The following is a 27,830-nucleotide window of genomic DNA, read 5'->3' on the forward strand; positions in this document are numbered from 1 at the left end:
GAGAAGGAGTGGATAATTAAGTAGGGGTTCAAAGTCACTCAGCTATTGAGGAGTGGGATCTAGAGATATTTTTAATGGTCAGTGTACACATATCCAAGTGTAGATAAGTAAAATAAACACTAATGGTTTAGGATTATCTGTAAGACTACTCCCTTTCAATAAGCTGGATAATTGAAAGTTGATTCTACCACTTTGCACTTTAATTATCTGTATATACAAGTAATACCAGTAAAAGAAGTACATTATGATTATCCAGAATCCTTTTTTCCTCCAAGTAACTTTTTTTTGCTAAATAGAAATGTAACATACAAAACAAAGGAAGAAAGAAGGAAGATTGAAAATTCATATACGTGCATTTTGGAAAATACTGAAAACTTTAAAGAAGAAAATAAAGATCACCCATAATCTTACTACTCAGATTAATTTCTATTAAAATTTAGTGCATATTCTCTTTGGTTTGCTTTCTTTTAAGTAACAGTTTTCTGATTATGTAGAAAGAAAACCCCAGAAAAAACATCTGGATTATTTTGAAGTATCAGCATTTTGTTACAGTTGACATACTGTTAAATCATGTTTCTAGACTGCAGGTGCTAGTGGTTAAACTTTTCTCTGTATCGGTGTTTATTCTAATAGAATTTTAATTGTTTTAAAATTGATTTACGGGGCCAGCCTGGTGGCATAATTGTTAAGTTCACACACTCTGCCTCAGTGGCCCAGGGTTCTCAGGTTTGGATCCTGGGCTCGGACCTACACCCCACTCATCAAGCCATGCTGTGGCAGCATCCCACATACAAAGTAAAGGAAGATTGGCACAGATGTTAGCTCAGTGACAATCTTCCTCAAGCAAAAAGAGGAAGATTGGCAACGGACGTTAGCGCAGGGCCAGTCTTCCTCACACACACACAAAAAATTGATTTACATACCCTAATTTCTACTTAGGCTTTTTTTATTTCTATGCCTTCTAAAAATGATTAACTTAGGGAGAGTTCAGCTTATAATTAGTTGGTTTATACAGTTCTCACCTAATTATTTTCATGTTATCAATTTGCAGTTCTTAGGCTGGCAGTAGACAAGTTACAGATATACTCTGAATTAGGCTTTTTCTTCTCTCTCTTCCCTTCTTGACTTCTCTTTCTAAGGTCTTTCAGCATCTAGCACATTGATAGAGGAAAGGAAGAGTGGGATCCAGAGGGGTTTTTTGAAGGGGAGTTAAATTGAGAAGCAATGTGATGGAGTCAGAGAAAAAAAGGTTGTAGAGAAAAGGCACATTTTCTCTGTGTGGAGTATGGGGCTGCTGATAAACTGTAGGAACAGTTTTAGAGTAGTTCCAAATATGCGTTAGGTAGTACGAGTATCAGTGGAAGCTCCACCTCCCAAAGTGAACTTCTGCATTTCGCTTGGATGTAAAGATTCTGGTATTTTTGTTTGAGAAGTCATTTGTGTCAGTTCAGCTTTTAAAATGTTAGACATCATCATTAATTCTAAAAATTAGTAAAGACTGTTGATTAAATGGGAAAGCTAGGCTGTGCTCTTGATTAAAAGTTCCTTCTTCTAATAAATTAGGCTGAGGAGCTGGCCCGGTGGCACAGCGGTTAAGTGCGCACGTTCCGCTTTGGTGGCCCAGGGTTCGCTGTTACAGATCCCGGGTGTGTACCTACACACTGCTTATCAAGCCATGCTGTGATAGGCGTCCCACATAGAAAGTAGAGGAAGATGGGTTAGCTCAGGGCCAGTCTTCTGCGGCAAAAAGAGGAGGATTGGCAGCAGATGTTAGCTCAGGGCTAATGTTCCTCAAAACAAACAAACAAGAAACTAGGCTGAGAGGAATTTTGATTTGATGGATTTAGGATTCAACTCCTTGTTGTACAGTCCCTGTTAAAGCCAAAGCCTTTAGGCTTTTTTTTTTTTTTTGGAGGAAGATTAGCCCTGAGCTAACATCTGCTCCCAATCCGCCTTTTGTGGAGGAAAACTGGCCCTGAGCTAACATCGGTGCCCATCTTCTTCTTTATATGTGGGATGCCTACCACAGCATGACTTGCCAGGCAGTGCCATGTCCGCACCCAGGATCTGAACCGGCGAACCCTGGGCTCCCGAAGTGGAACGTGCAAACTTAACCACTGTGCCACTGGCCCAGCCCCCTTTAGGCTTTTTGACATTTTGGAATAATCATGGGCAGTAAGATTGAAAGTAAATACAGTTAAGGATGGATTCATGCTTTATTTTTAAAAAAGGCTTTTTTTCTTTGTTGGGCGAGAGTGTCCTCCAATTTAAAATCGTGTTTATGCCAGTTGAAACTGCTCATGTTCATGAGCTAGCAGTTCAAAAAAGTATAAAGGCTATCTATTTTGAATGGAGCTCAGTGACAAGTAACTTGATCTCTTTTTGAAAAAAAGTTTTTTGACTATGTAGTACATAAACGTGGAAAAAAATTTGTAAATACAGAAAGTACACAATGAAGTTAGGGAGCCTTTCACCCTGTCCTCTTGTTCCTCAAGTTCTCTTCTCAGAAACAGTCACTGTTTAACAGTTCCCTGTGTGCATTCTAGAGATAGTCTGCGTATGCACAAGCCTGTATGTATTCTTTTTCCGATGACAACTTGATTCGATTTGCTTTTGATATGTATGAATGTTTGCCTTTTTAATTACCCTCCTCCCCAAAAAAGAAAGCTTGCACTCCTTAAGAGTTGAGGTGAGAAAGGAGAAAGTTGTCTAATGAACTGTAGAACCATATATTTGTAATTTTATGGTGATTTTTACTCTAATGCTCTGTAAAATTGATTTACAAAGTCAGAAAGTTCAGGACATTTTATAATGTCTATCATTTATAATTGATTAAATGTGGTATTAATGGTTATCTATATAAAATGTCCCTTTATAATCAGGAATATACCCCCCCAATTATAAATCTGATTTTTCCATAGGAAAAAAAATGCATAGCTCAAAGTGTTTTAGAACTAGAAAGACCTCAGCAATTATCTAGTTCAATTTCCTGACAGTACAGATAAGTGAATTGGATCTGAGCTTTGATCTCGATATTTTTCCTAAGATAGTGTCTTTAAGAGAGAGGAATGCCTGTATTAACATTAATGTGCATCATTAATGAAGTAAACTAACTAAAAAGGACTTTATATTGAGATGCATATTTCTACAACAGTGTGTGATTGAGAATGGCCAAAGTGTGGAGCAATATTTGTGATTTTTCTAGGAAAACCTCAAATGCATTCTGGAGGGGAGATGCCTTCACTGCCATCAGGCAGCCACTCTGCAAAACCAGGGGCCCAGCCTAGGAAATCATCTCAGCCAGATGTCTCTGTCTCTTTTCAAGAAAAGCCACTCAGGACTCTAGCTCACCACGCTGAAGAAGAGATAGAGGATGGTGGACTCTTTATTCCAATGGGTAGGCTTTCTTTTTCTTTTCTGTTTTTTTAATTTAAAAATCTCTCTTTACTGAAGTACAATATGCAGAAAACTGCACATATCCTAACATATCCAAGTTCACTGAATTTTCAAAGATTGAATACACCCATGTAACCAGCAAGCAGATCAAGAAACAATATTACCAGTACTCAGAAGTCCTCTCTCTCAGTTATTACCAACACCCTACCCATGGGTAACCATTATCCTGATTGCTAGCAGCATAGATTAGTTCACCTGTTTTGTGCTTTATATGAATGGAATCATATGTAGGTTTCATGACTGCCTTTTTCCATTCAACATTATGTTTATGAAATTGGTTCACGTTGCTGCATATACTTGTAGATTGTTCATTTTCATTGCTGTATAGTATTCTATTGTTTGGATCTTCTACATTTTCTTTATCTGTTCAACACCTAATGGGCATTTGGATAGTTTTCCAGTTGTAGGCTACTCTGGGTGATGCTGCTGTGAACATTCTCCTCTAAATCTTTTGGTGAACATATGCACTTAATTTTGGTTGGGTGGAATTGCTAAGTCATAGAATTAGGCCTTAAACATTTTTTTAAATATTATAATTTTTATTGTGAAATATAAGACATGCAAGTGAATAAAGACTTCTTTATTCAACTTAAATGGTTTTAAAGTGAACACCTGTGATTTCTTTTTTTTTCCATTTTCTCCCCAAAGCCCCCCAGTACATAGTTGTATATTTTTAGTTGTCGGTCCTTCTAGTTGTGGCACGTGGGATGCCACCTCAGCATGGCTTGATGAGTGATGCCATGTCCACACCCAGGATCCGAACCAGCAAAACCCTGGGCCACCAAAGCAGAGCCTGTGAACTTAACCACTCAGCCCCGGGGCCAGCCCCTGGGATTTCTTTTTCTTATTGCAAATACTAAACCTTCATTACTGTATAAGTTAGAAGTAATGATAGTGGACATCCATGTCTTGTTTCTGAACTTGGAGGAAGGTATTCAGTATTCCTCCATTATGTAAGACAATAGTTGTAGGCTTTTTATAGATATATTGTATCAGATTAAGGACATTATTTTCTTTTCCTAGTGTTCTGGGTTTTTTTGAGGAAGATTAGCCCTGAGCTAACATCTGCTGCCAGTCCTCCTCTTTTTGCTGAGGAAGACTGGCCCTGAACTAACATCCATGCACATCTTCCTCCACTTTATATGTGGGACGCTTCCAGCAGCATGGCTTGACAAGCAGTTCAGTGTCCACACCTGGGATCTGAACCCGTAAACCCAGGACCGCTGAAGCACGACGTGCACATTTAACCGCTGCACCACTGGGCTGGCCCCAAGAGAGTTTTATCATATATTGAATTTTGTCAAATGCTTTATTTAATCTCTGTTAAGATGATCTTAGGGTTTTCTCCTTTATTCTGTTGGAGAGTTAGATTGATTCTTTTTTTTTTTTTTTTTTGAAGATAGTGAACTTAATTTTTTATTTATATAAACAATTGTGGCCAAAGAAGAGATGGAAAGATAAGATAATGCAACAACAACAAATACCTTAGGTAATTATTTCTTCTTTAAATCAACCTGATTGAGGCATAAATTGCAAACAGTAAAATGCCCTCATTCTAAGTGTATAGTTTGATGAGATTTGGGAAATGTATACAACTGTGTTACAGCAAATACAATCAAGATGTAGAATGTTTCCATGACTTCCAAAAGGTTTACTTGACCCCTTTTCAGTCAATCTCTTCTCCCTACCTTCTGCTCCAGGCAAATATTACTCTGCTCTCTGTCTCTACAGATTAGACTTACCTTATAGAATTGGCAAGATTGATTCTTTTTTAATGTCAGGTTTATTGAGATATAATTTACATACAATGAAATTTGTTCAGTGAGTTTTGAAAAATGTATATAGTTATGTAACTACCACCACAATCAGTATATGGAACATTTCTCTCACCCCCAGAGTTTCCTTGTTCCCCTTTGCAGTCCTCCATTCTCAACCTTTGGCAACCACTGCTGATCTCATTTCTATTCTTACAGTTTTGCATTTTCCACAATGCTCTGTATATGATGTTACACAGTATGTAACCTTTTGCATCTGTTATCTTTCATTTAGTGTAATGCTTTTGAGATTCATTCACAGTTGTTCCTTTTCATTGTTGAGTAGTATTCTATTGCATAGATGTACCACAGTTTATCTGTTGACCAGTTGATGGACATTTGGGTTGTTTCTTGTTTTTGCCTGTTATGACTAAAGCTGTTAGAAACATTCACATATGGGTCTTTGATAGACATAAGTTTTCATTTTTCTTGAGTGTATAAGTAGGAGTGGCATTGCTGGGTCGTATGATAAATGTATGTTTGACTTTATAAGAAACTGTCAAACTGTTTTCCAAAGTGGCTGTACCATTTTGCATTCCCACGAGCATTGTATGAGATTTATAATGGATCCACATCCTTGCCAGTGTGATGCATTTGTAATTGATCCTCATCCTGCCAGTTGTCAGACTCTTAAATTTTTTCTATTCTAGTAGGTGTATTTCCTTGTGGTTTAAACTTACATTTCCCTAATGAATATAGAGCATATTTTCATGTGTTTATTGGCCATTTGTAGCTGTTTTTTGTGGAAATACTTGTTCATTATTCTGTTGTTTGCCTTTGTTTCTTTTGTAATTACTACATATCTGGCAGGAGATACTTTGAAATTATGCATATATCTTGTTTCTCCTCAAACTTTTGCCCACTAAGCTTAGCATCCATTGGTGGATCGCCTGCAACGATTATTACTGTCTTGTTCTAATGGTGATTTTCTGTTTTTCTCATTACTTCTGCATTTATTAATTGGCATTTTTCTGTAAAGAAGAGCTGTCCCTTCTCCCTCACTTATTTATTTATTCAATTCTTATGTGAGTATGGACTCATGTATATTTATTTTATTTCAGTTATTGTGCTATACTATCATTATTTCTTTTGCTCAAATTGTTTTGACGTTGGCCATGGGGAGCCACTCCAGGTTTTACTTTTATGGATTATGCTTTTGGTGTCATATCAAGGAACTCTTTGCCTAGTCCAAGGTCACAAAGGTTTTTTTCTGTTTTCTTCTAGAAATTGCATAGTTTTACATGTTACATTGAGGTATATGATCCATTTTGAGTTAATTTTTGTATAATGTGTGAGGTATATTTGAAATTCTTTTTTTGCATATGGGTGTCCAGTTGTTTCAGCACTAGTTGTTGAAAAGATTCCTTTCTCCATTAAATTACCTTTGCAACTCTGTGAAAAAAAGTCACTTGGCCATATTTGGGTCTTTTCTGGACTCTCTATTCTGTTCTGTTGATCTATGTGTCTGACCTTTCACCAATACCACGCCACCTTGATTACCATAACTTTATAGTAAGTCTTGAAATCAGGTAATCTGAGTCTTCCAGCTGTGTTCGTTTTTTTTAACAGGATCTTTGGGCTATCCTACATCCTTTGCATTTCTATATAAATTTTAGCATTGGCTTGTTATTTCCCTCAAAAATACCTGCTGGAATATTGATTGATACTGAATCTGTGGATCAATTTAGGAAAGTTACCATCTTAACAATATTGAATCTAATCCATGAACAAGCTGTATCTCTCTATTTAGGTCTTTTAAAATTTGTCTCAGCAATATTTTCTGGTTTTTAGCATATACATTTTTCACATATTTTCTTAGATTTATGAAACACCTAAGTATTTCTTTTTTTATGCTAATGTCAGATTTTCTTTTCAATTTCCAATTGTTCATTGCTGATATGTAGAAATATAGTAGATTTTGGTATTGGTGTATCTTGTGACCTTGCTATAAATTCACTTATTAGCTCTGTATGCTTTTCTGTAGATTTTTTGGAAGTTTCTTACTTAGATACTTATGTCATCTGTGAATTAATTCTTTTTCTTGTATCTTTTCTGTCTCCTTTTCCCTCTTTCTCCTTCTCCATCTGTCAGTCCCATCTTGCTGTGCACTGGCTAGGACCTTTAGTACAGTGTTGAAGAGGAGTGGTGACAACTGCCATCTTTCCTTTGTCCCTGATCTGTTGGGGGAAATGCGTTTATTGTTTCCCCATTAAGCTGTAGGTGGTTTATCAGATTGAGGAAGTCTTCTGCTATTCCTAGTTGCTGGGAGTTTTTATCATGGATTGATGTTGGGTTTTGTGAAAAGCTTTTTCTGCATTTATTGAGATTATCTTTTGTTTTTGTTTTTGCTTTTAGTCTGTTGATATGGTGAATTCTGTTGATTGATTTCAAAGCAATTTTGCATTTCTGCGGTAAACACTCCTTTTGATTGTAATATGTTACCCATTTTATATATTGCTGGGTTTGATTTGCTAATATTTTGTGAAGAATTTTTGTGTCTGTGGTCTGTAGTTTTCTTTTCTTGTAATGCTGTAGTCTGGTTTTGGTGTTAGGGTAATGCTGACCTCATACAATGAGTTTGGAGGTGTTCCCTCCTCTTCTGTGTTTTTTTTTTTTTTTTTCCTTTGGAAGAATTTGTATGAATTGGCATTATTTTTTCCTTAAATGTTTTGTTGAATGCACCAATGAAGCTCTGTGGGCCTGGAGTTTTCTTTGTAGGGCGTTTTTAACTGTAAATTCGATTTCTTTTAACATATATAAGGCTATTCAATTATCTATTTGTTCTTGAGTGAGCTTTGACAATTGAAGTCTTTCAAGGTATTTGTTCCATCCAAATTTTCAAATTTATTGGCATAAAGTTTTTCATGATACTCTTTTTTTTTTTTTTTTTGGTGAGGAAGATTGTTGCTGAGCTAACATCTGTGGTAGTCTTCCTCTGTTTTGTGTGTGGGATGCTGCCACAGCATGGCTTGATGAGCAGTGTGTAGGTCCACGCTTGGGATCTGAACCCATGAACTCTGGGCCACCAAAGTGAAGCGTGCAAACTTAAGCATTATGCTACTGGGCTAGCCCCCCTTTGTTATCTTCTTAATTCTGTAGGATCTGTAATGATGTCCCTTCTTTTATTCCTGATACTGTAACTTGTGTCTTTTTCTTAATCATTCTGGCTAGAGATTTTTTGATCTTGGTCTTTTCAAAGGAGAAGCTTTTGGTTTCGTTCATTCATTTTTGCTGTTATCTCTTATTTTCTTCTGTCTACTTGCTTTGAGTTTAATTTGGTCTTTTTCTAGTTTCTTAAAGTGGAAGCTTAGATTACTGATTTTAGACTTTTCTCATTTTCTACAAATAGTATTTAATGTATCACTTTGTCTTTAAATACTGTGTTAGCTGTGCCCCACAAATTTTGATATGTTGTATTTCATTAACTTCAGTTGACAGTATTTTCTAATTTCCTTTGGGATATCTTCTTTGACCTGTGAGTTATTTAGAAGTGTGTTGTTTCATTTCCAAATATTTGGAGATTTTCCAGCCATCTTTTTGTTACTGATTTCTAATTTAATTCCCTTGAGTTCAGACCATACTTTGTGTGATGTCAGTCCTTTCATATTTATTGAAGTTTATTTCATGGCCCAGAATATAATCTTTATTGGTAGCTCCTCCATATATATTTGAAAAGAATATGTACTCTGTTTGAGGCACACTGTTCTGTAAATGTCAGTTAGGTCAAGTTGGTTGATAGCATTGTTCAGGTCTTCTCTGTTTCTACTGATCTTCTTTTTTTTTGGTTTATTTCATCAATTGAAAGGGATATTGAAGTCTCCAAGTTTAATTGTGGATTTGTCTATATTTCCTTTCAGTTCTAACAGTTTTAACTCTACGTATTTTAAAACTGTTTGTAGTTGCATACGCCTCATAACATACATTGATTGGGTTTTGAATGTTAAAGCAAACTTGCATTTCTGAGATAAACCTATTTGGTCATGATATATTAGACTTTCTGTATACTGTTGGATTCCGTTTCCTAATATGTTATTTAAGGTTTTTGTGCCTTTGTTTATGAGAGATATTGGCTTTAGTTTTCCATTCTTAGAAGGTCTTTTTCGTGTGTCAGTATCAGGGTTTTACCGGCCTTATAGAATGAATTGGGAAGTTTTCCATCCTTGTCTCTTCTCTGGAGGAGTTTATGTGAGACTGGTATTGTTTCTTTCTTAAATGCTTTTAAAAATTCACCAAGGAAGCTATCTAGGCCTGGAGTTTACTTTGTCAAAGACTTTTAAATTATGGATTAAATTTTTAAATAATTATAGAACTGTTCAGATTTCTTGTTTCTTTTTGTGTCAGTTTTGGTAAGTTGTGTTTTTCAAGGAGTTTGTACATTTTCTTTAAATTGTCAAGTTTGTTGATATAAAGTTGTTGATAATATTCTTATTTTGGGATTTCTAAGATTTTTAATGATGTCCTTTTTAAAATTTCTGATTGGAAGTCTGTGTGGGGCTTTTTTGTTGATAACTATGCCTAGAGGTTTATCAATTTTATTAATCTTTCCCAAGAACCAACTTTAGGCTTTCTTTACTGTTTTTTCTATTTTTGTTTTCAATTTCATTAATTTCTTTTCCTTATTATTTTCTTCCTGAAACTTACCTTGGGTTTGATTTGTTCTTTTCCAGCTTCTTGTAAGATTTTCAGTCCTTTTTTTCTTTTCTACTATATACATTTAAAGTTATAACTTGCCCTCTAAGCATTGCTTTAACTGTATTCTACAAGTTTTGATATGTCATATTTTTATGTTCACTCATCTTAATATATTTTCTTTTTTTTCCTTAAGATTTTATTTTTCCTTTTTCTCCCCAAAGCCCCCCAGTACATAGTTGTGTATTTTTAGTTGTGGGTCCTTAGGTGTGGCATGTGCGATGCCGCCTCAGCATGGCTTGATGAGTGGTGCCATGTCCACGCCCTGGATCCAAACCAGCTAAACCCTGGGCTGCCAAAGCAGAGTGCACAAACTTAACCATTTGGCCATGGGGCCGGCCCCATCTTAATATATTTCTAATTTCCATTATGATTTCTTCTTTGACCTATGGATTATTTAGTGATATGTTGCTTAATTTCCAAACATTTGAGCATCTTCCTAGTTATATTTCTTTATTTATTTCTACTTTAATTCCATTGTGGTCAAAGAACATATTCTGTGTGATTCCAGACCTTTGAAGATTGTTGAGACTTTTTTAGCATATGGTCTGTTTCACGTGCCTTTAAAAAGAACAGGAGGGCTGGCCCCGTGGCATAGTGGTTAAGTTCTGCACACCCTGCTTCGACAACCCACGTTCATCTAGGTGCAGACCTACACCACTTGTCAGCCATTCTGTGGTGGCGACCCACATATAAAGTTGAAGAAGATTGGGACAGTTATTAGCTCTGGGCTAATCTTCCCTGGCAAAAAAGAAAAAAAAAGAATATATATTTTGTGGGTGTTTTAAATATATCATTTAGGTGAAGTGTAATGTTCTATATATGCTTGTACGGTTAAGTTTGTAAATTATGTTGTTCAGATCTTTTATGTCTGTACTGATTTCTTTGTCTGCTGTTACTGATTGACCTTTCTTAAAATCTCCAACTGTGATTGTATCTTTCTTCTTTTTTATTCTTGTCAACTTTTGTTTTATATATTTAAGCTGTATTATTAGTTACATACAAATTTAGAATTATCTCTTTCTGTTGAATTGACTCATTTAGCGTGAAATGTTTTTGTTTATCTCTATCTTTATATTCTTGCCTTAAAGTCTGCTTATCTGATATTAGTGTATACTTGGGATAAATATTTATATTCTTTTGCTTTCAACCTTCTTTGCATCTTTATATTAAAGTGTATCTCTTATAAGTAGCATATAGAATTTTTAAAAAGCCTTCTCTGATTATCTTTCCTTTTAATTAGATTGTATGCTTCATTTATATTTAATGTAACTTCTGATGTAATTGATATGGTCTATTTTCCTGTCTCTTCTTTTTCCCTTTATTTCTCTTTCTTTTGGGTTAAGTACTTTTATTTTCATTTATTAGCTTTTTAGTTTTATATTTTTTCTTTTACATGTTACCTTATAGAATAACAATATGCATCTTTGAAATTATTACAATCTACCTTAAATTAGTACTTTTACCACTTCCCAGATAATGCAGGAACTTTACAACAGTTTCACTCCATAAATCTGTTCCTGCCTTTTGTGCTATTGATGTTATATTTTACTTCTTCACATGTTTTAACCCCCACAAGACATTATTATTATTGTTACTGTTTGTTTTTGGGGGGGCACCTGAGCTAACAACTCTTGCCAGTCTTTTTTTTTTTTTTCCTTCTTCTCCCCAAAGCCTCCTCGTACATAGTTGTATATTCTAGTTGTGAGTGCCTCTGGTTGTACTATGTGGGACACCACCTCAGCATGGCCTGCTGAGCAGTGCCTTGTCTGCACCCAGGATCTGAACTGGTGAAACCCTGGGCTGCCGGAGTGGAGTGCACAAACTTAACCGCTTGGCCATGGGGCCGGCCCCTATTGTTACTATTTTAATCAGTCAATATTCATTTATATTTATCACATCATTAACCTTTTTGATACTCTTGATTCATCCTGAAGTTCTTCTTTGCTTTGCTTTCATCTGGGATCATTGTTTTCATCTTGAAGAACTTCCTTTAGTATTTCTTGTGGACCTGGTCTCTTGTCAGTGAATTATCTCAGCTTTTGTTTGGAAAAATCTTAGTTTTGCCTTCATTTTTAAAGATTATTTTCACTGGGTATAGAATTTTAGGTTGCAGTTTTTCCCCTAGCACTTTAAAACGTATGTATTCTGTTGTATTCTGGTTTCTATTGTTTCTGTTGCGAAGTGAGCTGTTACTTTTGTCGTCACTTTGATAGTGTGTCTTTTTTTCTTTGGCTGCTTTTAGTATTCTTCTGGGTTGTTTTTCAGCATTTTGACTATTATGTGTCTAGTTTGGTTTTCTCTTTTTGTCTGCTTGAATCTGAGATTTGATATCTTCCATCAGTTTAAAAAGTTCTTGTCAGTATTTCTTTAGATATCACTTCTGTCCCATTCTCCTTTTCTTCTGGCATTCCAATTACGTGTATGTTAGATCTTTCACCCTGTCCCATATGTATAATGTTTTTTTCTGTATTTTCTTTTTATTTTTTCTCTTTATGCTTCGGTTTCTGCTGTTCTGTAGTCCAGTTCACTAATTCTCTATTTTGCTTTGTCTGATCGGTTAAACCCATCTGTTAATTTTTAATACAAGTTTAGAACAATGGATTCTATGTCTTTGGTGAAATTACCTTTTTCTTTATTTTCTTGAATTGTATTAATCATAATTATTTAAAAATCTTTTATCCAATATCTGACTCACCAGTAGTTTTTTTTTAAATTGTCTTCTTCCCCCTCTCCCTTGTTTTGGCATTTTGGTTCTGTTTTTAGCATGTTATAATTTTTGATTGGATGCTGGCCATTGTGGATGAAAAATTCTAGAGGGTTTGGTGTTATCTTCATCTAAAGGGTTATGTTTTCTTCTGGCAGGCAGAAATTTTAGAGGATCACTTAAATTCTGCTTAGCATTGGTTTTATGCTATGTTAAGGCTAGTCTGTTTCAACTTTCTTCTTATTCCGAGACTGTGGCCTGTATTCCTAGTGTGTGGTTCTTCTGGGGTTTCAGTACTGCTAAGAAAGCTTGTAGTATTTATGGAGACCTTCCCTCCTTTGCAAGATTTCAGCTATAACCTCTTGTCTTGCCAACACTGTGGAGTGAGAAATTTCTGCATTTGGTCTTTAGCCTCCTCACCACTCTCTCCTGCTGAGTTTCTTGGAGTTTCATCTTGTGTGTGCACAGCCTAAGAGTCAAGCAGAGTCTTAAGAGAAGTTTGAACAGAGACTTTTTTGGCTCATTTTTTTCTTGGTTTCCTCTGCAGAATTTTATCCCTCAATTTCAGCTGCTTTGGCAGCCCCAAATCTCTGGCTTCTTAGCCATGCAAGACTGCTGCTTTCAACTTGGGTTTTTTTATGTGCTTCCTTTTTCTAAAGGATCACGACCCCTTAAATCCTTTCTGTGTGTGGGGGAGGGTTGTTCTCCAGCGCCTTCAGACTGTTGTATATATTTTATCCCACTTTAATATAGTTTTATGTGGTTTTACAGTTGTTTTTGGTGGGAAGGTTTCATTTGATAACATATTGTCCTGGTGTGATTTTGACAGGACTGTGAAGCATCTGTTTTTATATTTTTACTGACTTCACCTACTTTACAATGCATTTAAAGTGCATTTTACTTTCGATTTATTGGTTACATCATTAGATCTACTTCTCAGGGAATATCTAGTTTTTAGCCACCTTCCACCTTTCTCATGGAAGGCAAAATTAGATTTTCTTCTTTATTTTTTCGAGTCTGATCTTTATAGAGTGGCTTCCTTTTTTATTTCAACTCTTTAGCGCTCTTAGGGGCCGGCCCTGTGGCCGAGTGCTTAAGTTCGTTTGCTCTGTTTCTGTGGCCTAGGGCTTTGCTGGTTTGGATCTTGGGTGCGGACGTGGCACCGCTCATCAAGCCGTGCTGAGGTGGTGTCCCACATAGCAGAACTAGAAGCGCTTACAACTAGAGTGTACAACTAGGTACTAGGGAGCTTTGGGGAGAAGAAGGAAAAAAAAAAAGAAGAATTCTTAGAGTCACTGGTATCCCAATATTTTAAAAGTAAGGTAAATGATTAGTTCTAAAACAGAATAAGAAATAGTTGAATTGTCTGTTCTTTTTTAGTCTGTGTAATGTGTTGGAATTTGAATGTATTAGATTTTCCATACAAATAAATATTCCCTAATAAATTCAGCATTAAAATCAGAGAAATGTGTGTGATGTAATTTAGCCAATTGCAATGGTTTAACCCCACAGTGATTGCTTTGAGTCTATAAGATAACCATTCTAAATGGAATTATACTGTTGATTTTTCCGTGAAAAAATATTTTCTGCAATGAATTTTATTTCCACTTTAATTTTGTGATGTTTTCTTCACAATTCATTTAAATTATTTTTTATAGTTCAGTTTTACTGTATTTTTATGGGGACTAAACGTTTTTCAGTTTAGTTTTTCATATTTTAAAGCGCTACTTGAAGTGTGGTCTGAGAACCAGTGCTAGTTTGAGAACTGTTTGTTACTGGTTTGAAACAAAATAATTTATGGGAACTGAGAGTAAAAGTTTAGAAATGTTGTAACATTTGACGTCATGGCTACATTCTTATTTTATTTTATAAAAGTGTGTGTTTGCGATGGGTTGTTCAAGACTAGTTCTTCATCACATATAGTTTGAAAAACAGTCTTGAAGACTTTATTTGATTTGTCAATTTGATTTCTCATCAACTATATCTATATAAACTTTTATGAATTTTAGCTGCTTCCATTCTAAGTTTCCTTTTTTGGCCTTTATTTCTCTGAATTTTGATTCATTTTGGAGATCTAAATTTTGTGAAGGAGATTTTACTTTTTTAAATTAATAACAAACTTTATTATTTCTACTATAATATTAATAGTTCTGATTTGTGTCTTTCAAACTTTTTTTTTCCTGGATCAGTTTTGCAGTTAACAGTGTTCCTAACAACACGATGGATATGAGTATAAAGCTGAAGCAAAACTTCCTCAGGTGTCAGAAATCCTTTTCTTGTTCTGCAACTGCCAGGTCATTGGTAAAATGCTGATAAGATGAGAAGGAAAGGTGGACATCGGAAGCCAAGAACTGGCTAGATTGGTCTCTGTGAGAAAGGATGCAAGAGAGAAGGGAAGGGCAAAGAAAGGAGATCTAAGGGTGATGAAGAGAAAGAGTTTTGGAGTTTATTGAGAAAAGGGGTAAATGAGGTGAGAAGAAAAACTTTGGGAAAAGATATGTTTACAAAGGTTTTTAGAAAGTTTTGTTGTATGTTATGCTATGTAATTCCCTTTTTGCTGCTTTCTCAAAACAGCAGTAATAAAGAGCTTTATCATTTTTTTGATACCTTTTGAAATTTCATATTTGTTTTACATCTATCACCTTGTTGAGATACACCTCAAGGCAGCCCATTTTTGTTTAGGTTACATGAATGTAAGATGTATATGTTTGAATTCTAATTATTTTTTCTTAAAAATCGTTATCAGAAAAATTTCCGTGTCATTAGAATCTCTTTGTAGACATTTTTTACTTGTCCCTCTCCCTTCTTGGTTAAAGAGACAATTTTTAATGGCTCGGTTACAGTCGAGTGTATAGATGTACCAGTGTTCATTTAACCATTCATTTAATATTGGACTTTTAGGTATTTTTCATGTTTTCACTAAAATAATTAAGATTAGAATGAATAACTTGATTACTAGTCTTTGCATGTCTAATTATTTCCTTAAGAAGAAGAATTATTAAATTGAATCTTGTAAACATTTGTCACATTCTTGATATGTATTCACAAGTGCAAAAGCAATTGTTTGAAGTTACTAAGAATTTTTCACTGAGTAAATACTACCAGGGCTCGGGTTGAAGGTCATAAAATCTTTTTAAATGGAAGGTTGTCTTGGTGTTAATCTCCAATCCCTTGTTCTCGACAGTAGCAGGCCAAAAGTATCAGAGAGGTGGGGACCTCACTGTGGTGTTGATGGTAATCTACTACTTCAAGACTTACCAGATTCTAACAATCAAGAAGTTTTTCCTTTTGTTTGGTTATATATGTGCTCCTTTCTTGCAAAATAGAGGTACTTTGTTGTCCGCCCCCTCCCCCTTTTTTGTATAGTTCAGAGTGGATTTTTTATTGGTTTGCTCCTTGTTTTTCTCTTTTCTAGACAGAATAAAATAATAATAATGGTAAGTTGCATTTGTATAATATTTCATTGGTCTCACCTTGATATATATTTCACTTAATCTGCTTGGCATCCCTGATGGGCAGATACCTGTGTTTTACAAAGGAAAAAAATGAGACTCTATTGCCAAGGTAACCCAGTTAAATTGTAGAACTAGGACATAAACCCAGAGTTTTTGATGCATTATCTGGGTAGTATAAAGTAATAATTAAGACTACAGATTCTACGGGGGCTGGCCCCATGGCCAAGTGGGTAAGTTCGCGCACTCCACTTTGGCGGCCCATGTTTTCGCTGGTTTGGATCCTGGTTGCGGACATGGGATCGCTCGTCAGCCCACGCTGAGGCGGCGTCCCACATGCCACAAATAGAAGGACCTACAACTAAAATGTATACAACTGTGTGCTGGGGGAATTTGGGGAGAAAAAGCAGAAAAAAAAAGATTGCAGATTCTAGAGCTAGAGTGCTTGGCTTCAAAACATGGCTCTGTCGTTACCAGCTCTTGGGAAAGTTTCTTAATCTCTCTGCTTCAGTGTCTTCATCTGGTCAGTGGGAAAAATGATAGTCCCTACCTCATAGTGTTGTTATGAGGAGTAAATGAATTATTGTGTGTAAGGTGTGTAGAAGAATGCCTGACATAAAATGAATATTCAGTGAATGTTGGATATTATCACTGTGACAGTACCACCACCTCCACCATTACCACCACTACCACATCACAGTCTTTGATTTCCAGGGTCTGACAGCTGGCAGCTTGGCTTTTCTTTTACTGCTGACTTTTTGGGTTAAGTTCTGGAAACAGTTGTTTTAGAGATTCTGGTCATGTTCTTGGTTTGTTTGCAGAAGAGCAAGACAATGAAGAAAGTGAGAAAAGGCGAAAAAAGAAAAAGGGTACCAAGAGGAAACGAGATGGAAGGGGTCAAGAAGAAGGGACTTTGGCTTATGACCTGAAGCTAGATGACATGCTCGACCGTACCTTAGAGGATGGCGCCAAGCAGCACAACCTAACAGCAGTCAATGTGCGAAACATCCTTCATGTGAGTGAGCTGTATAATTGAAATGGAGATTTTTCATGGAAAGCAAATAAGAATACTCAAGAAGTTCTTGACTCTTGGTTTGTGAATTACTAATTTTCTGAGTTACCTGTGGCAAAAAATATTACATGTCAAGATAGCTTTCTCTTTGTGCTCAGTACAAGTTTGAAATCTGAACACATGTTAAAGAAGAACTTAATTGGGAAGATAAACTATTCCTCTGCTTCCTTCCACTGATTGATTGTTTATTGTATTGTTTAGCAGATTGGAAGATGATAAGGTTCACAGTGGATTTACTCTTGTGGGGTGATATGTCTGAAAAGATGCCCAGCTAACAATTTAAAGAACTTTGCACATATGCAAATACTATTCTTTGAAATGTAGCAAAGCAGCTATTTACAAGCCTTTGTTGTTTATTACTGTTTCCCTTAAGCATATTCTTGGTTATTTCAGAATCTCTTTTTATGTGAGCCATTCTTGTTCCCAGTAGCAGCTAATGAGATTGGTCCGTTTGTGCTACCTTGTTAGAAGCTCGTGCTTCTGTCCCAAACTTGCTTCTTAGCTTTCAGTTGCCTTGCTTTACCCCAGTCTGAAGGCATTTGCATATCTAGCTCTCATTTACCCTATACATATGTCTAGCAGAGTTACAGAGAGATGAGTATTATCTAGATGACACATCTTTGTTGCATAAAGTGAAATTTCATCTTTCTCCAGGAAGTAATCACAAATGAACATGTGGTAGCAATGATGAAAGCAGCCATCAGTGAGACAGAAGATATGCCAATGTTTGTGAGTAGTTGATTGTCATTCTTTTAATGTCATGGAAGAGAGCTATCTGTAACTGTCTTGTAAACTGGCTAAGTGTAGGAGGTCACCTGGGAGTTTGTAAATAGTCTGACAGTAAGGGGCAAAGTTAGCCTCTCAAAACCCAAGAATCCCATGATGATTTTTATTGACTGTTTTCTTGTTGTTTTCCCCTGCTTAGGAGCCCAAAATGACACGGTCTAAACTGAAGGAAGTGGTGGAAAAAGGAGTGGTGGGTGTTTTTTTTCTTTACTGTTTATTTATCTTGGTAAATAAAGATCAAACTCCAAGTTACTTATGCAGCAAAAAATATAGGAAAGATTTATTGTAGTCTGGGTTTACCTCCTTAAAGAAATCTTTGTACAAGACATGTAGAGACCTAATATATGAAATCATTATCCTAGTTTATTTTTATTTTAGTTGATGTGGAAGTATTTCCTTTCTGGGACGCGCTAGATAGATGACCCTTTAGAAAAGCAACGAGTGAGGTCAGTTTTTCTATTCACGTGATAAGGTATGTGGCAAAGTGTTTAGAGTGATACTTTTCAAAGTGTGTTCCAGGGACACTTGCATCAAGATCACCCAGGTGAGGGGTCCCTCAGGAGTGCTTATTAAAAATGCACATTCTTGGGCTCACCTCAGACCGAGGAGTCAGGACTCATGGCTAGGTCCTGGGAATATGCGTTGTTAAAAACACAACAGTTCATTCTTTTGCACACTAAATGTGAGAGCCACTTGAAGTCTTCTGAAGTCTTCTGGTACAACAAGCTCTTTGATTCTTGGAACCATGTTATAGCCTGCTTAACAAGGACTTGTCCACTTTGTGCTTACTTTCTGTGACAGGGCAGCTGATAGCCCTGAGGGAGTCCATTCTATCTCTGATAGTAATGAAGATTTGCCTTATGGACCCCAAATGCATATTGTAGTTTTCGTCTGTCCAGTTCTGTTCCTTACAGCCCCGCAGCAGAAATAAGTCTGGTTTTTTTCCACATGACCTTTCGTCTAGTTGAAGAAAACTCATATGTCTTTTTGTAACATTCTTTTCTTGCTAATGTCCCCCAATTTTTTATTTATTTTCATGTAACAAGGCTTTGAGTACCTTCACCAGTCTGATCCTTTACTTCTGAATGTGCCTAGTTTGTCCGTCTCCTTTTAAACGTATGCCTAAAGTAGAATCTGCTGCTCCAGATGTGGTTTACGTAGTACAGATTAAAGTTAGGTTATCCTCTCAGTGTTCCAGATACCATATTTCTCTTAATGTAGCCTAAGGTTGCGTTGGCTTTTTTTGACAGCCACATCAAGTTTTCTTGTCTAACTGAGTAACTGGTTGTATAAAGTGAAATTTCATCTTTCTCCGAGGAGTAATCACAAATGAACATGGGGTCACTATGATGAAAGCAGCCGTCAGTGAGATGGAAGTTCTGTGAAGTCTGCCTGACGTATAGAATTTAATTAACATTAATTTCGTATTTCATTTGGAAAAAAAACCTAACGGGATCAAAATCAGGCTCTGGATTATGCTTACCAACCATGAATAGGTGTAGAGAAGTTGGACAACCCAACACTGCAGTTTATGTGGGAGAGCAAGGGTTAGAGTCCGCGTTTCTTGCTTCTTAATAATAGACTGACTCCAACACAATTCTGGATGCTGCCTTACCTTCCTAATGGGTTTGGCAGTAGGGAAACTGATTGGTTCAGAAACAAACATGGGAAAAGGTGTGGACCTGAATCACATCGTTCCCTTTACCCCGTAGTGGGACTAGCTACACAGACCTAGATAAGTGGCCAGAACACAGCAGGGCTGCAGAGATGTGGAGAACCTAAGGCTGTTTGTAGAGGCAGAACCTACTGGCCTGTTGGATTTTGTTCATAAGATGATTTTGATTGAATCACAGTTAAATGGTCAAATTATACACTCCAATGGCAGTTTGTGAGCAGTAGGTAAGAGCTTTTAAAAAATTCCTTAAAAAACTTTCCCCCCAAACTCTATTGTTTTAAAACATACAAAAAGTTGAAAGAATTTTACAGTGAATCCAGATTCTGTCTAGAATTAACAATTGTAAAATGTTGCCATTATTGCTTTATATCTCTCAATATCTATATCTGTCTATTGTGTTTTCCTGTACTATTTGAAAATAAGTTGTGGAAAACTTGACACTTCTCCCCTAAATCCTTCCATAAAAACTTTTCATGGCTGGCCTTTTTGGAGGCATACTTATGGTAGATTTATGTAATTGATTAAAAAAGACTGAAGTCAAAAAGCTACTATCAATATAGCATCTTATGTTTGTGTACTATTGTCGTTTACAAATAGTTTTCACATTCATTATTCCATGTGAACCCAAGCTGTGCTATAAAGCAGGCAAGACAGACGGTCCCATTTGTAGATAATATGGGTTCTTACTAGGTTTGAGGCAGAATTGCTAATGACAGAAATAGATTCTTCTCTCCTTTCCTTCTGTCATACTCTGACAAATATTTGAGAGTATATCCTCAGGGATAATCAATATCCCTAGAGCACTGCAGCTACATGTTGGGTAGATGACTCTTTGTGATGGTAAAGAGGAAGTAAAAATGAAAGTCTGTTTTGTTAAGAGAACTTAATTATTTATGTTCTTTATTGGTAGGTAATTCCAACATGGAATATTTCGCCAATTAAGAAGGCCAATGAAATTAAGGTAAACTTGGAAGAGAGAATTCTTATTCTTTTCCAGAAAGACTTCTTCAGTTTTGAAACCTAAGTACTTCCTTTGTATCGGTTAACTTTTTTTGGACCTATCTTCTTGCTTTAATCCCAGCTTTGTTTTTTCCCTTCCATTACTCTTAGGTTTGATTGTCATGCTAGGAATCTCTTTAACCCCTGCCTCTTGTTACTTGCTTTAGCAGCTCACTGAGCTCTTAGGAATTTTTTTTCCTGCTTTGCTTTCTTACTCTTATTTTCCAAATGCCTAGGATTTGTGTTTCCTATTGCTTCATTTCTTTCTATAATTGTACTTACGTAGCCTCCTCAGTTTGTGGATATCCACCTCGAAGAAGATGATTCCTCAGATGAAGAGTACCAGCCAGATGATGAAGAAGAAGATGAGACTGCTGAAGAGGTCAGTGGTTACCCTTGTGAGTGTTAGTTGATAGTAAAGAAAAAAATATCTCTTAATAAGGCAGAGTGTCCTTAGTAATGTCACCTATTCTGTAGAGAGGATTGAGACACAGGTCTTTTTTCTACCCATTTCTTTGTGTAAATCCAGGACTGTGAGAGGTGTTCTTTCCTTTTCATACTCCCTTACTTTTTTCACATCTTGTGTTACGAAATATAATACACATAATAACATACAGAACTTGGCATAGAATAAAAATAAAAATATACAGCTTAGATAATTATAAAGCTCCTCCTCATGAAACTTTCTTCAAAGTCGTTAAATATAACATTGCCAGGACACTCCTCATGCGCTCTTCCTGATCACATTCACCTCTCGCCTGCTAAAGATAACCACTGTCCTGACTTTTTGGTAATTACTTCCTTGCTCTTCTTTATGATTATATCACCTAAATATGCAGGTCTACACGCTATAGTTCAATTTTTTACTGTTTCTAAACCTTGTATAAATGGACCCATAGTGTATGTAGTATTCTTTTGTGTCTGGCTTTTTTTGTTTTTGGTTCAACATTAGTCCTTTGAGATTCATCTATACTGTTGCTTATAGCTAGAGTTTGTTCATTTTTATCACTGTGTAATATTCTATTTATTGATGTATTCTTTAACGTCTTTGTAAAAGGATTTTGAACCAGTGCCTTACAATTTTACAAAATGGCAGTGCTGATGAGGATAGTGATCTGATCTCTCTGCACACCTTCAGGATATTAAGCTTCTATTTAAATTTTATTTTTCTCCTACTCTGACTGCGTGTTGATATTTTGTGATTCTTCTCTTGAGGTACTTCAAACTCAGTGGAATGAGGTAGGGGCATAAATATAAAAGTGAACTGGATTTGTTTTGTAGAGTTTATTGGAAAGCGATGTTGAAAGCACTGCTTCGTCTCCACGTGGGGCAAAGAAATCCAGATTGAGGCAGTCTTCTGAGATGACTGAAACAGATGAGGAGAGTAGCATATTATCAGAGGTAAATATGCATCATACAAAGAAGATAAGTTAGAGATAACTGTATAGGTAGATTATTTAACTGTATAAGTAAATTATTTATCCATGGCGATTCTGAGTTATCACCCTTTGCCAAACATGATTCAAGATCAGTAATCATGCCATTATCTCCCTGGTAATTGTGACTGGTTATAACTGTTCAGATTTTAAAGTTCCTTAAGTCAGTGAACAGTTAAGAGAAAACTGGAACTCAGTGATAGGGCAGGAGCTTCTGAGTTCTCATTAAGGGGCCAAATATGAGTGACTAGCAGAGTTTCTTTCTTTTCTTCTACTCTTCTTTCATACCTGTTTTCTAGTATTGTCTTAAAGCCATTTTTATTGTATTTCCCACTTTTGGTAACGTAGGTGGTATCCTATTGGCTTCACTGGAAATAGGATAAAACCTAATTAGATTAATAATACTTGATAGTGGCTTTGTTTTTACTTACCTCTGTCTAGAGGCGAAGAGAAAGATCACCAGCATGTGGAAAACTTGCCTCTTTTTCCCCACTTTTTTTTCTCTTTCTTCTTCCCTCTCTCTCTCTCCCTTTCATTTGTTAATGTAGTTGCCTCTTTTAATCAGGCTGAGAAAGTCACCACACCTGCCGTCAGGCACATCAGTGCTGAGGTAGTGCCCATGGGGCCCCCGCCCCCACCAAAGCCCAAACAGACCAAGGATAGCACTTTCATGGAGAAGTTGCATGCAGTAGATGAGGAGCTGGCTTCCAGTCCAGTCTGCATGGATTCTTTCCAGGTAAACGTTATAACTCTAAATCTCTCAGAAAGTTAATTGGAGTACTCTTAGTTGTTGCTCAGGTTGGAGAGGGAGAGGGGAAGATACTAAATTCTGATTTAATAACTAAGAGTCAAAAAAAAAAAGAGTCATGAAATTGTAGATCTTTGGTAACTCTGGTTTGTGCTATTTTATTGTAAGAATGGCAGCTCCTAAGGAAGCTATAAGGTATGTGAGAGCATTTTAAAATGTGGGCTATAGGAACAAACTTGACTCAATTCCCCCAAATATTAACCTTTACCACAATTGCTTTGTTCTTCTTTCCCTGTTTCTCTCCCTATACACATATTTTTTGTTCCCGAATCACTTTAGAGTATGTTACAGTCATGATGCTCTTGTAGCCCTACTTTAGTATTTCCTAAAAATTAGGATATTTGGTTATGAAAATAAGGATAGAGTAATAATATCTAATCTATTAAAGTCCTTATTTAGATTTTACTACTTGTCCTAATAATGTTTTTTTATAGCAAAAGAAAAAAGTTTGTTTCCTGATTTGGGATCCAATCCAGGATTGTGTGTTGTATTTAGTTATCTTGTCTCTTAGTCTCTTTTAATCTGGAACAGTTCCTCAGTCTGTCTTTGTCTTTTGTAACCTGACATTTTTGAAGCAGGTAGACCAGTTATTTTATAGAATGTTCCTCAATTTCGATTTTTCTCATATTTCCGCATCATTAGATTCAAGTTATGTACTTTTGGCACAAATACCACAGAACTGATGTGTCTTTTTCGGTGAATATATCAGGAGGCACATGACATTTGTCATGTTAATTTTGGTTAAGATGGTATTTACTTGATCTCCTCACTGTAAAATTATTTTTTCATTTCTAAATTAATTAATATGTATCTTATGTGGATATACTTTGAGGCCAAACATCTTTTTGCCCACTAATTTTAGCATCCATTGCTTATTGCTTGAAACAGTCATTCGTATTGTTACTGCTCGAATGGCACAGTCTGCTTGCGGTGAGACAAAAGCCAATCGTCAAGAGGCAAAATGGTGGCAGAGAAAGGGCGTTTTATTACAGCGTGCTAGCAAGAGGGAAGATGGCCGACTAATGTCCAAAAGAACCATCTTAAGGGGGCACAGAATCTTGAAGCAGTTGTATAGGCCAGTAGGTTATAAGGGAGGGGGTTAGGAACGTTGACCCTCTGGTGTGACAGACTGGGAGTCGCCACAGCAGGTCTTTCAGTTTTCACTGATGATAGCTATCAGCATAGATTCTGTTTGGGGGGGTCATCACATTCTTAAGGAACTCAAAAGAACAAAGTTATTGTCTTATCGCAGCTGGGAGGTATCTGCACTAGCAGGGGTCATAAACTCTATAGGGCAGGTAGATCTCCTGGAGGATGCAACTCCAGCTGGGTTAGTCAGTCAGAGGTCGTTCAAAGTTACGAGATGGTCTCTTTTCTACAATATGGCTTCCCTTATGTCAGCCTTGTGTTGGGCCAGTTTCACTATGGTCATTGTCAAATGATGACTTTCTAAATTCCATCATTTAGCCAGTTCTTTTTAATGCTCCAAGTTTTCCCCACTAGTCTTGTAGGTCAATGAAAAATATGTCTGTCCTGGAATTTAAAAACAGAATATTGAATGGAACAGCTCTGAAAGGGTCATTTAATTCAATCACTCTGCTTTGGAGTGAATAAGTAGTAGTGTTGAGAGGTAATAGTGTTTTATATGGCCCTTTATTCATACACATACTGAATGATTGAAGTTGAGGAATAACAGTGTACAAGATGGAAAAGGTTTTTCCTCTTGGAGCTTATAGTCCATTGGAGAGAGAGAGACTGTAAGCACATAAATAATTTCAGATAGTGGTAAGTGCTGTGAAGTAATAAGAACAAGGAAATAAGGTGGTGCCTATCAGTGCTTTACATAGGATGATCCAAAAGGCCTCCTTGAGGAAGTGACAATTGAGTGAGATCTGAATGAGAACGAGCCAGACATCTAAAAGATCTGGGAAAAGAGACTTCCCTACAGAGGAACAGCACATTCAAAGTCCCTAAGATGAGAACACTCTTGGCATGTTCAAAGGACAGAAAATAGCTGAAGTGTAGGAATCATGGGAGAGAGTAGTAGGGATGAGGTCAGAAAGCTGGACAAGAGCTAGATAACGAGGGTCTTAGAAAACCATCATAAGGACTTTAGATTTTAACATGTCAGAAAGTTTTTTGTGGTATTTTCTGATGAATGTTAAAAATTTCTCTTTGGTTAAGGTGTGGGAAATCCTTTGGGTAAAGGTGTGGGAAATGAGCTATAGGAGAGCAAGAGAGGAAACAGAGAAAACTGTTAGGAGATTGTTGCAGTGGTGTGGGGAGAACTTCCTAAATGGATATACAGATTCAATACAATCCCTAGCCAGATCCCAGGTGCTTTTTTCACAGAAATTGACAAGCTTATCCTAAAATTCATATGGAAATGCAAGGGACCCAGAAAGCCTAAACAATCTTGAAACAGAATAAAGTTGGAGGTCTACACTTTCTTTTTTTTTTTTGAGGAATACTAGCCCTGAGCTAACGTCTGCTGCCCATCCTTCTCTTTTTTTGCTGAGGAATACTGGCCCTGAGCTAACACCCATGCCCATCTTCCTCTACTTTTTATATATGGGACGCCTACCACAGCATGGCTTGCCAAGTGGTGCCATGTCCACACCTGGGATCCAAACCGGCGAGCCCCAGGCTGCCGAAGCAGAACGTGCACACTTAACCACTGCGCCACTGGGCCGGCCCCTACACTTTCTGATTTCAAAACTTATTACAGAGTTACAGTAATCAAGACACTCTGGTACTGGCATAAGAATAGACATATAGATCAATGGATCAGAACTGAGAGTCCAGAAATAAACCCTTACATTTATGGTCAGTTGATTTTTGACAAGCATGACAAGACCAATTGATGGGGGAAAGAATAGTCTTCAACACATGGGCTGGGACAACTAGAAATCCACATGCAAAAATATAAAGTTGGACCCTTACCTCATATCACACACAAAAATTAACTCAAAATAGGTGAATTGACCTAAATATGAGATAAAACTTTTAGAAGAAAACATAGGAGGAAATCTTTGTGACCTTTGATTAGGCAATGGTTTCTTAGATAAAACACTAAAAACACAAGCAACAGGAGAAAACATAGATACATTGGACCTCATCAGTGAAACACTTTTGTGCTTCAAAGGATACCGTCAAAAAAGTGAAGACAATCCATAGAATGGGAGAAAATAATTGCAAATCACATATCTGACAAGGGAATCGAATCCATAACATATAATGAACTCTTGTAACTCAACTACCAAAAGACAACCTGGGGGCTGGCCCCGTGGCCGAGGGGTTAAGTTCGGGCACTCTGCTTCGGCGGCCCAGAGTCTCGCGGATTCGGATTGTGGGCGCGGACACGGCACCATTCATCAAGCCATGCTGATGTGGCGTCCCACATGCCACAACTAGAGGGACCCACAACTAAAATTATCCAACTATGTACCAGAGGACTTTGGGGAGAAAAAGGAAAAATAAAATCTTAAAAAAAAAGACAACCTAATTCAAAAATGGGCAAAGGATATGAATAGACATTTCTCCACAGAAGATAAACAAATGACCAATAAGCACATGAAAAGATGCTCAAAATCATTACTCATTAGGAAAATGCAAATCAAAACTATAATGAGATACCATTTCACACCTACTAGGATGGCTATGATATATATATATAAAAAAATACATATATTATATAATACATCTTTTTGTGGTGGATGTTAACAAGTGTTAGCAAGGATGTGGAGAAATGTAGAATTCTCATATATTGCTGGTGGAACATAAAATGGTGCAGCCACTTGGGAAAATGGTTTGGTGGTTCCTCAAAAAGTTAGACATAATTACCATATGACCCAGCAATTCCACTCCAAGAGAACTGAAGACATGTATCCTTGTGAAAATGTGTACAAAAATGTTCATAGCAGCATTGTTCATAATAGCCCCAAAGTGGAAACAACCCAAATTTTCATAAACTGCTAAGTAGGTAAACCAACTGTGGTGTATCCATATAGTGGAGTATTATTGTGCAGTAGAAGGAGTGAAGTACTGATATATGCTGTAAGATGTAAGAACTTTGAAAACATGGTAAGTAAAAGAAGCCAGAGACAAAAGATCATGCGTTGTATAATTCCATTTATATAGAATGTACAATGTAAGCAAATCCATAGAGATAGAAAATAGGTTAGGGAGTAGAATTGAGTAGATTAGGGAAAATAGAATAGGGGGTGATTGTTAATGAGAATGGGCTATCTTTTTGGGGTGATGAAAATCTTCTAGAATTAAATAGTAGTGATGGTCACACAGCTCTGAATATAGTAAAATCCACTCAATTATACACCTTAAATGGGTGAATTTTATGGTATGTAAATTATATCTCAGTAAAGCTGTTATAAATGTTCCTGAAATGTTGGTTTTAAAACTGATGTCATTGTCCTTAAAGTTCCTCAGACAAAGAATAATAAGCCCAAATTGTTTAGAGAAGAGACCTTGTGGTTTTAGCTAAGAAGAGAAGCACGTGGGATGTGATGAGGTCTGGAGAATTTGGAAGCACTGGGCATTCTGTGACATGTTTTTATCCTTCTCAATTGTCTAGCCCATGGATGACAGTCTCATTGCATTTCGAACCCGCTCTAAGATGCCTCTGAAAGATGTCCCCCTGGGGCAACTAGAGGCAGAGCTCCGAGCTCCAGACATCACCCCAGACATGTATGACCCCAATACAGCAGATGATGAGGACTGGAAGATGTGGCTGGGGGGACTTATGAATGATGATGTGGGCAATGAAGGTAAGTGGTTTTGTTTGCATTTATTATGTACTGTATTATCTCTATGGTAAAATTTTCGTTATTAGAAGCTTACTCAAGGGGTGTTTTTGGTTAATTGAATTTAATGTTGTATTTAACTGACAATTTAAGTCAATAGTTAATTTTTTTTTGGT

The 27,830-nt window shown here is 36.6% G+C and overlaps 1 protein-coding gene across 20 annotated transcripts in view; it reads left to right on the plus strand.

Moving 5' to 3' along the window:
* Positions 1-27,830, plus strand: part of GON4L (gon-4 like) — a 68,757-nt gene that overhangs the window by 6,489 nt on the left and 34,438 nt on the right. For all 20 annotated transcript variants that reach the window (XR_011537046.1, XR_011537045.1, XR_011537044.1 and 17 more), the window contains 9 exons: positions 3,206-3,397; positions 16,940-17,133; positions 17,845-17,919; positions 18,116-18,166; positions 20,562-20,612; positions 20,937-21,032; positions 21,932-22,051; positions 22,652-22,822; positions 27,486-27,678. Coding sequence is in view for 17 of the 20 variants with exons in the window: in XM_070608654.1 (XP_070464755.1) it covers positions 3,206-3,397; positions 16,940-17,133; positions 17,845-17,919; positions 18,116-18,166; positions 20,562-20,612; positions 20,937-21,032; positions 21,932-22,051; positions 22,652-22,822; positions 27,486-27,678 (1,143 nt within the window). In the remaining 3 variants the exon portion in view is untranslated. The remainder of the gene's footprint in view (positions 1-3,205; positions 3,398-16,939; positions 17,134-17,844; positions 17,920-18,115; positions 18,167-20,561; positions 20,613-20,936; positions 21,033-21,931; positions 22,052-22,651; positions 22,823-27,485; positions 27,679-27,830) is intronic.

Source organism: Equus przewalskii, unplaced genomic scaffold (genome assembly GCF_037783145.1).
Source record: "Equus przewalskii isolate Varuska unplaced genomic scaffold, EquPr2 ChrUn-9, whole genome shotgun sequence".
Taxonomy (NCBI): Eukaryota; Metazoa; Chordata; class Mammalia; order Perissodactyla; family Equidae; genus Equus; species Equus przewalskii.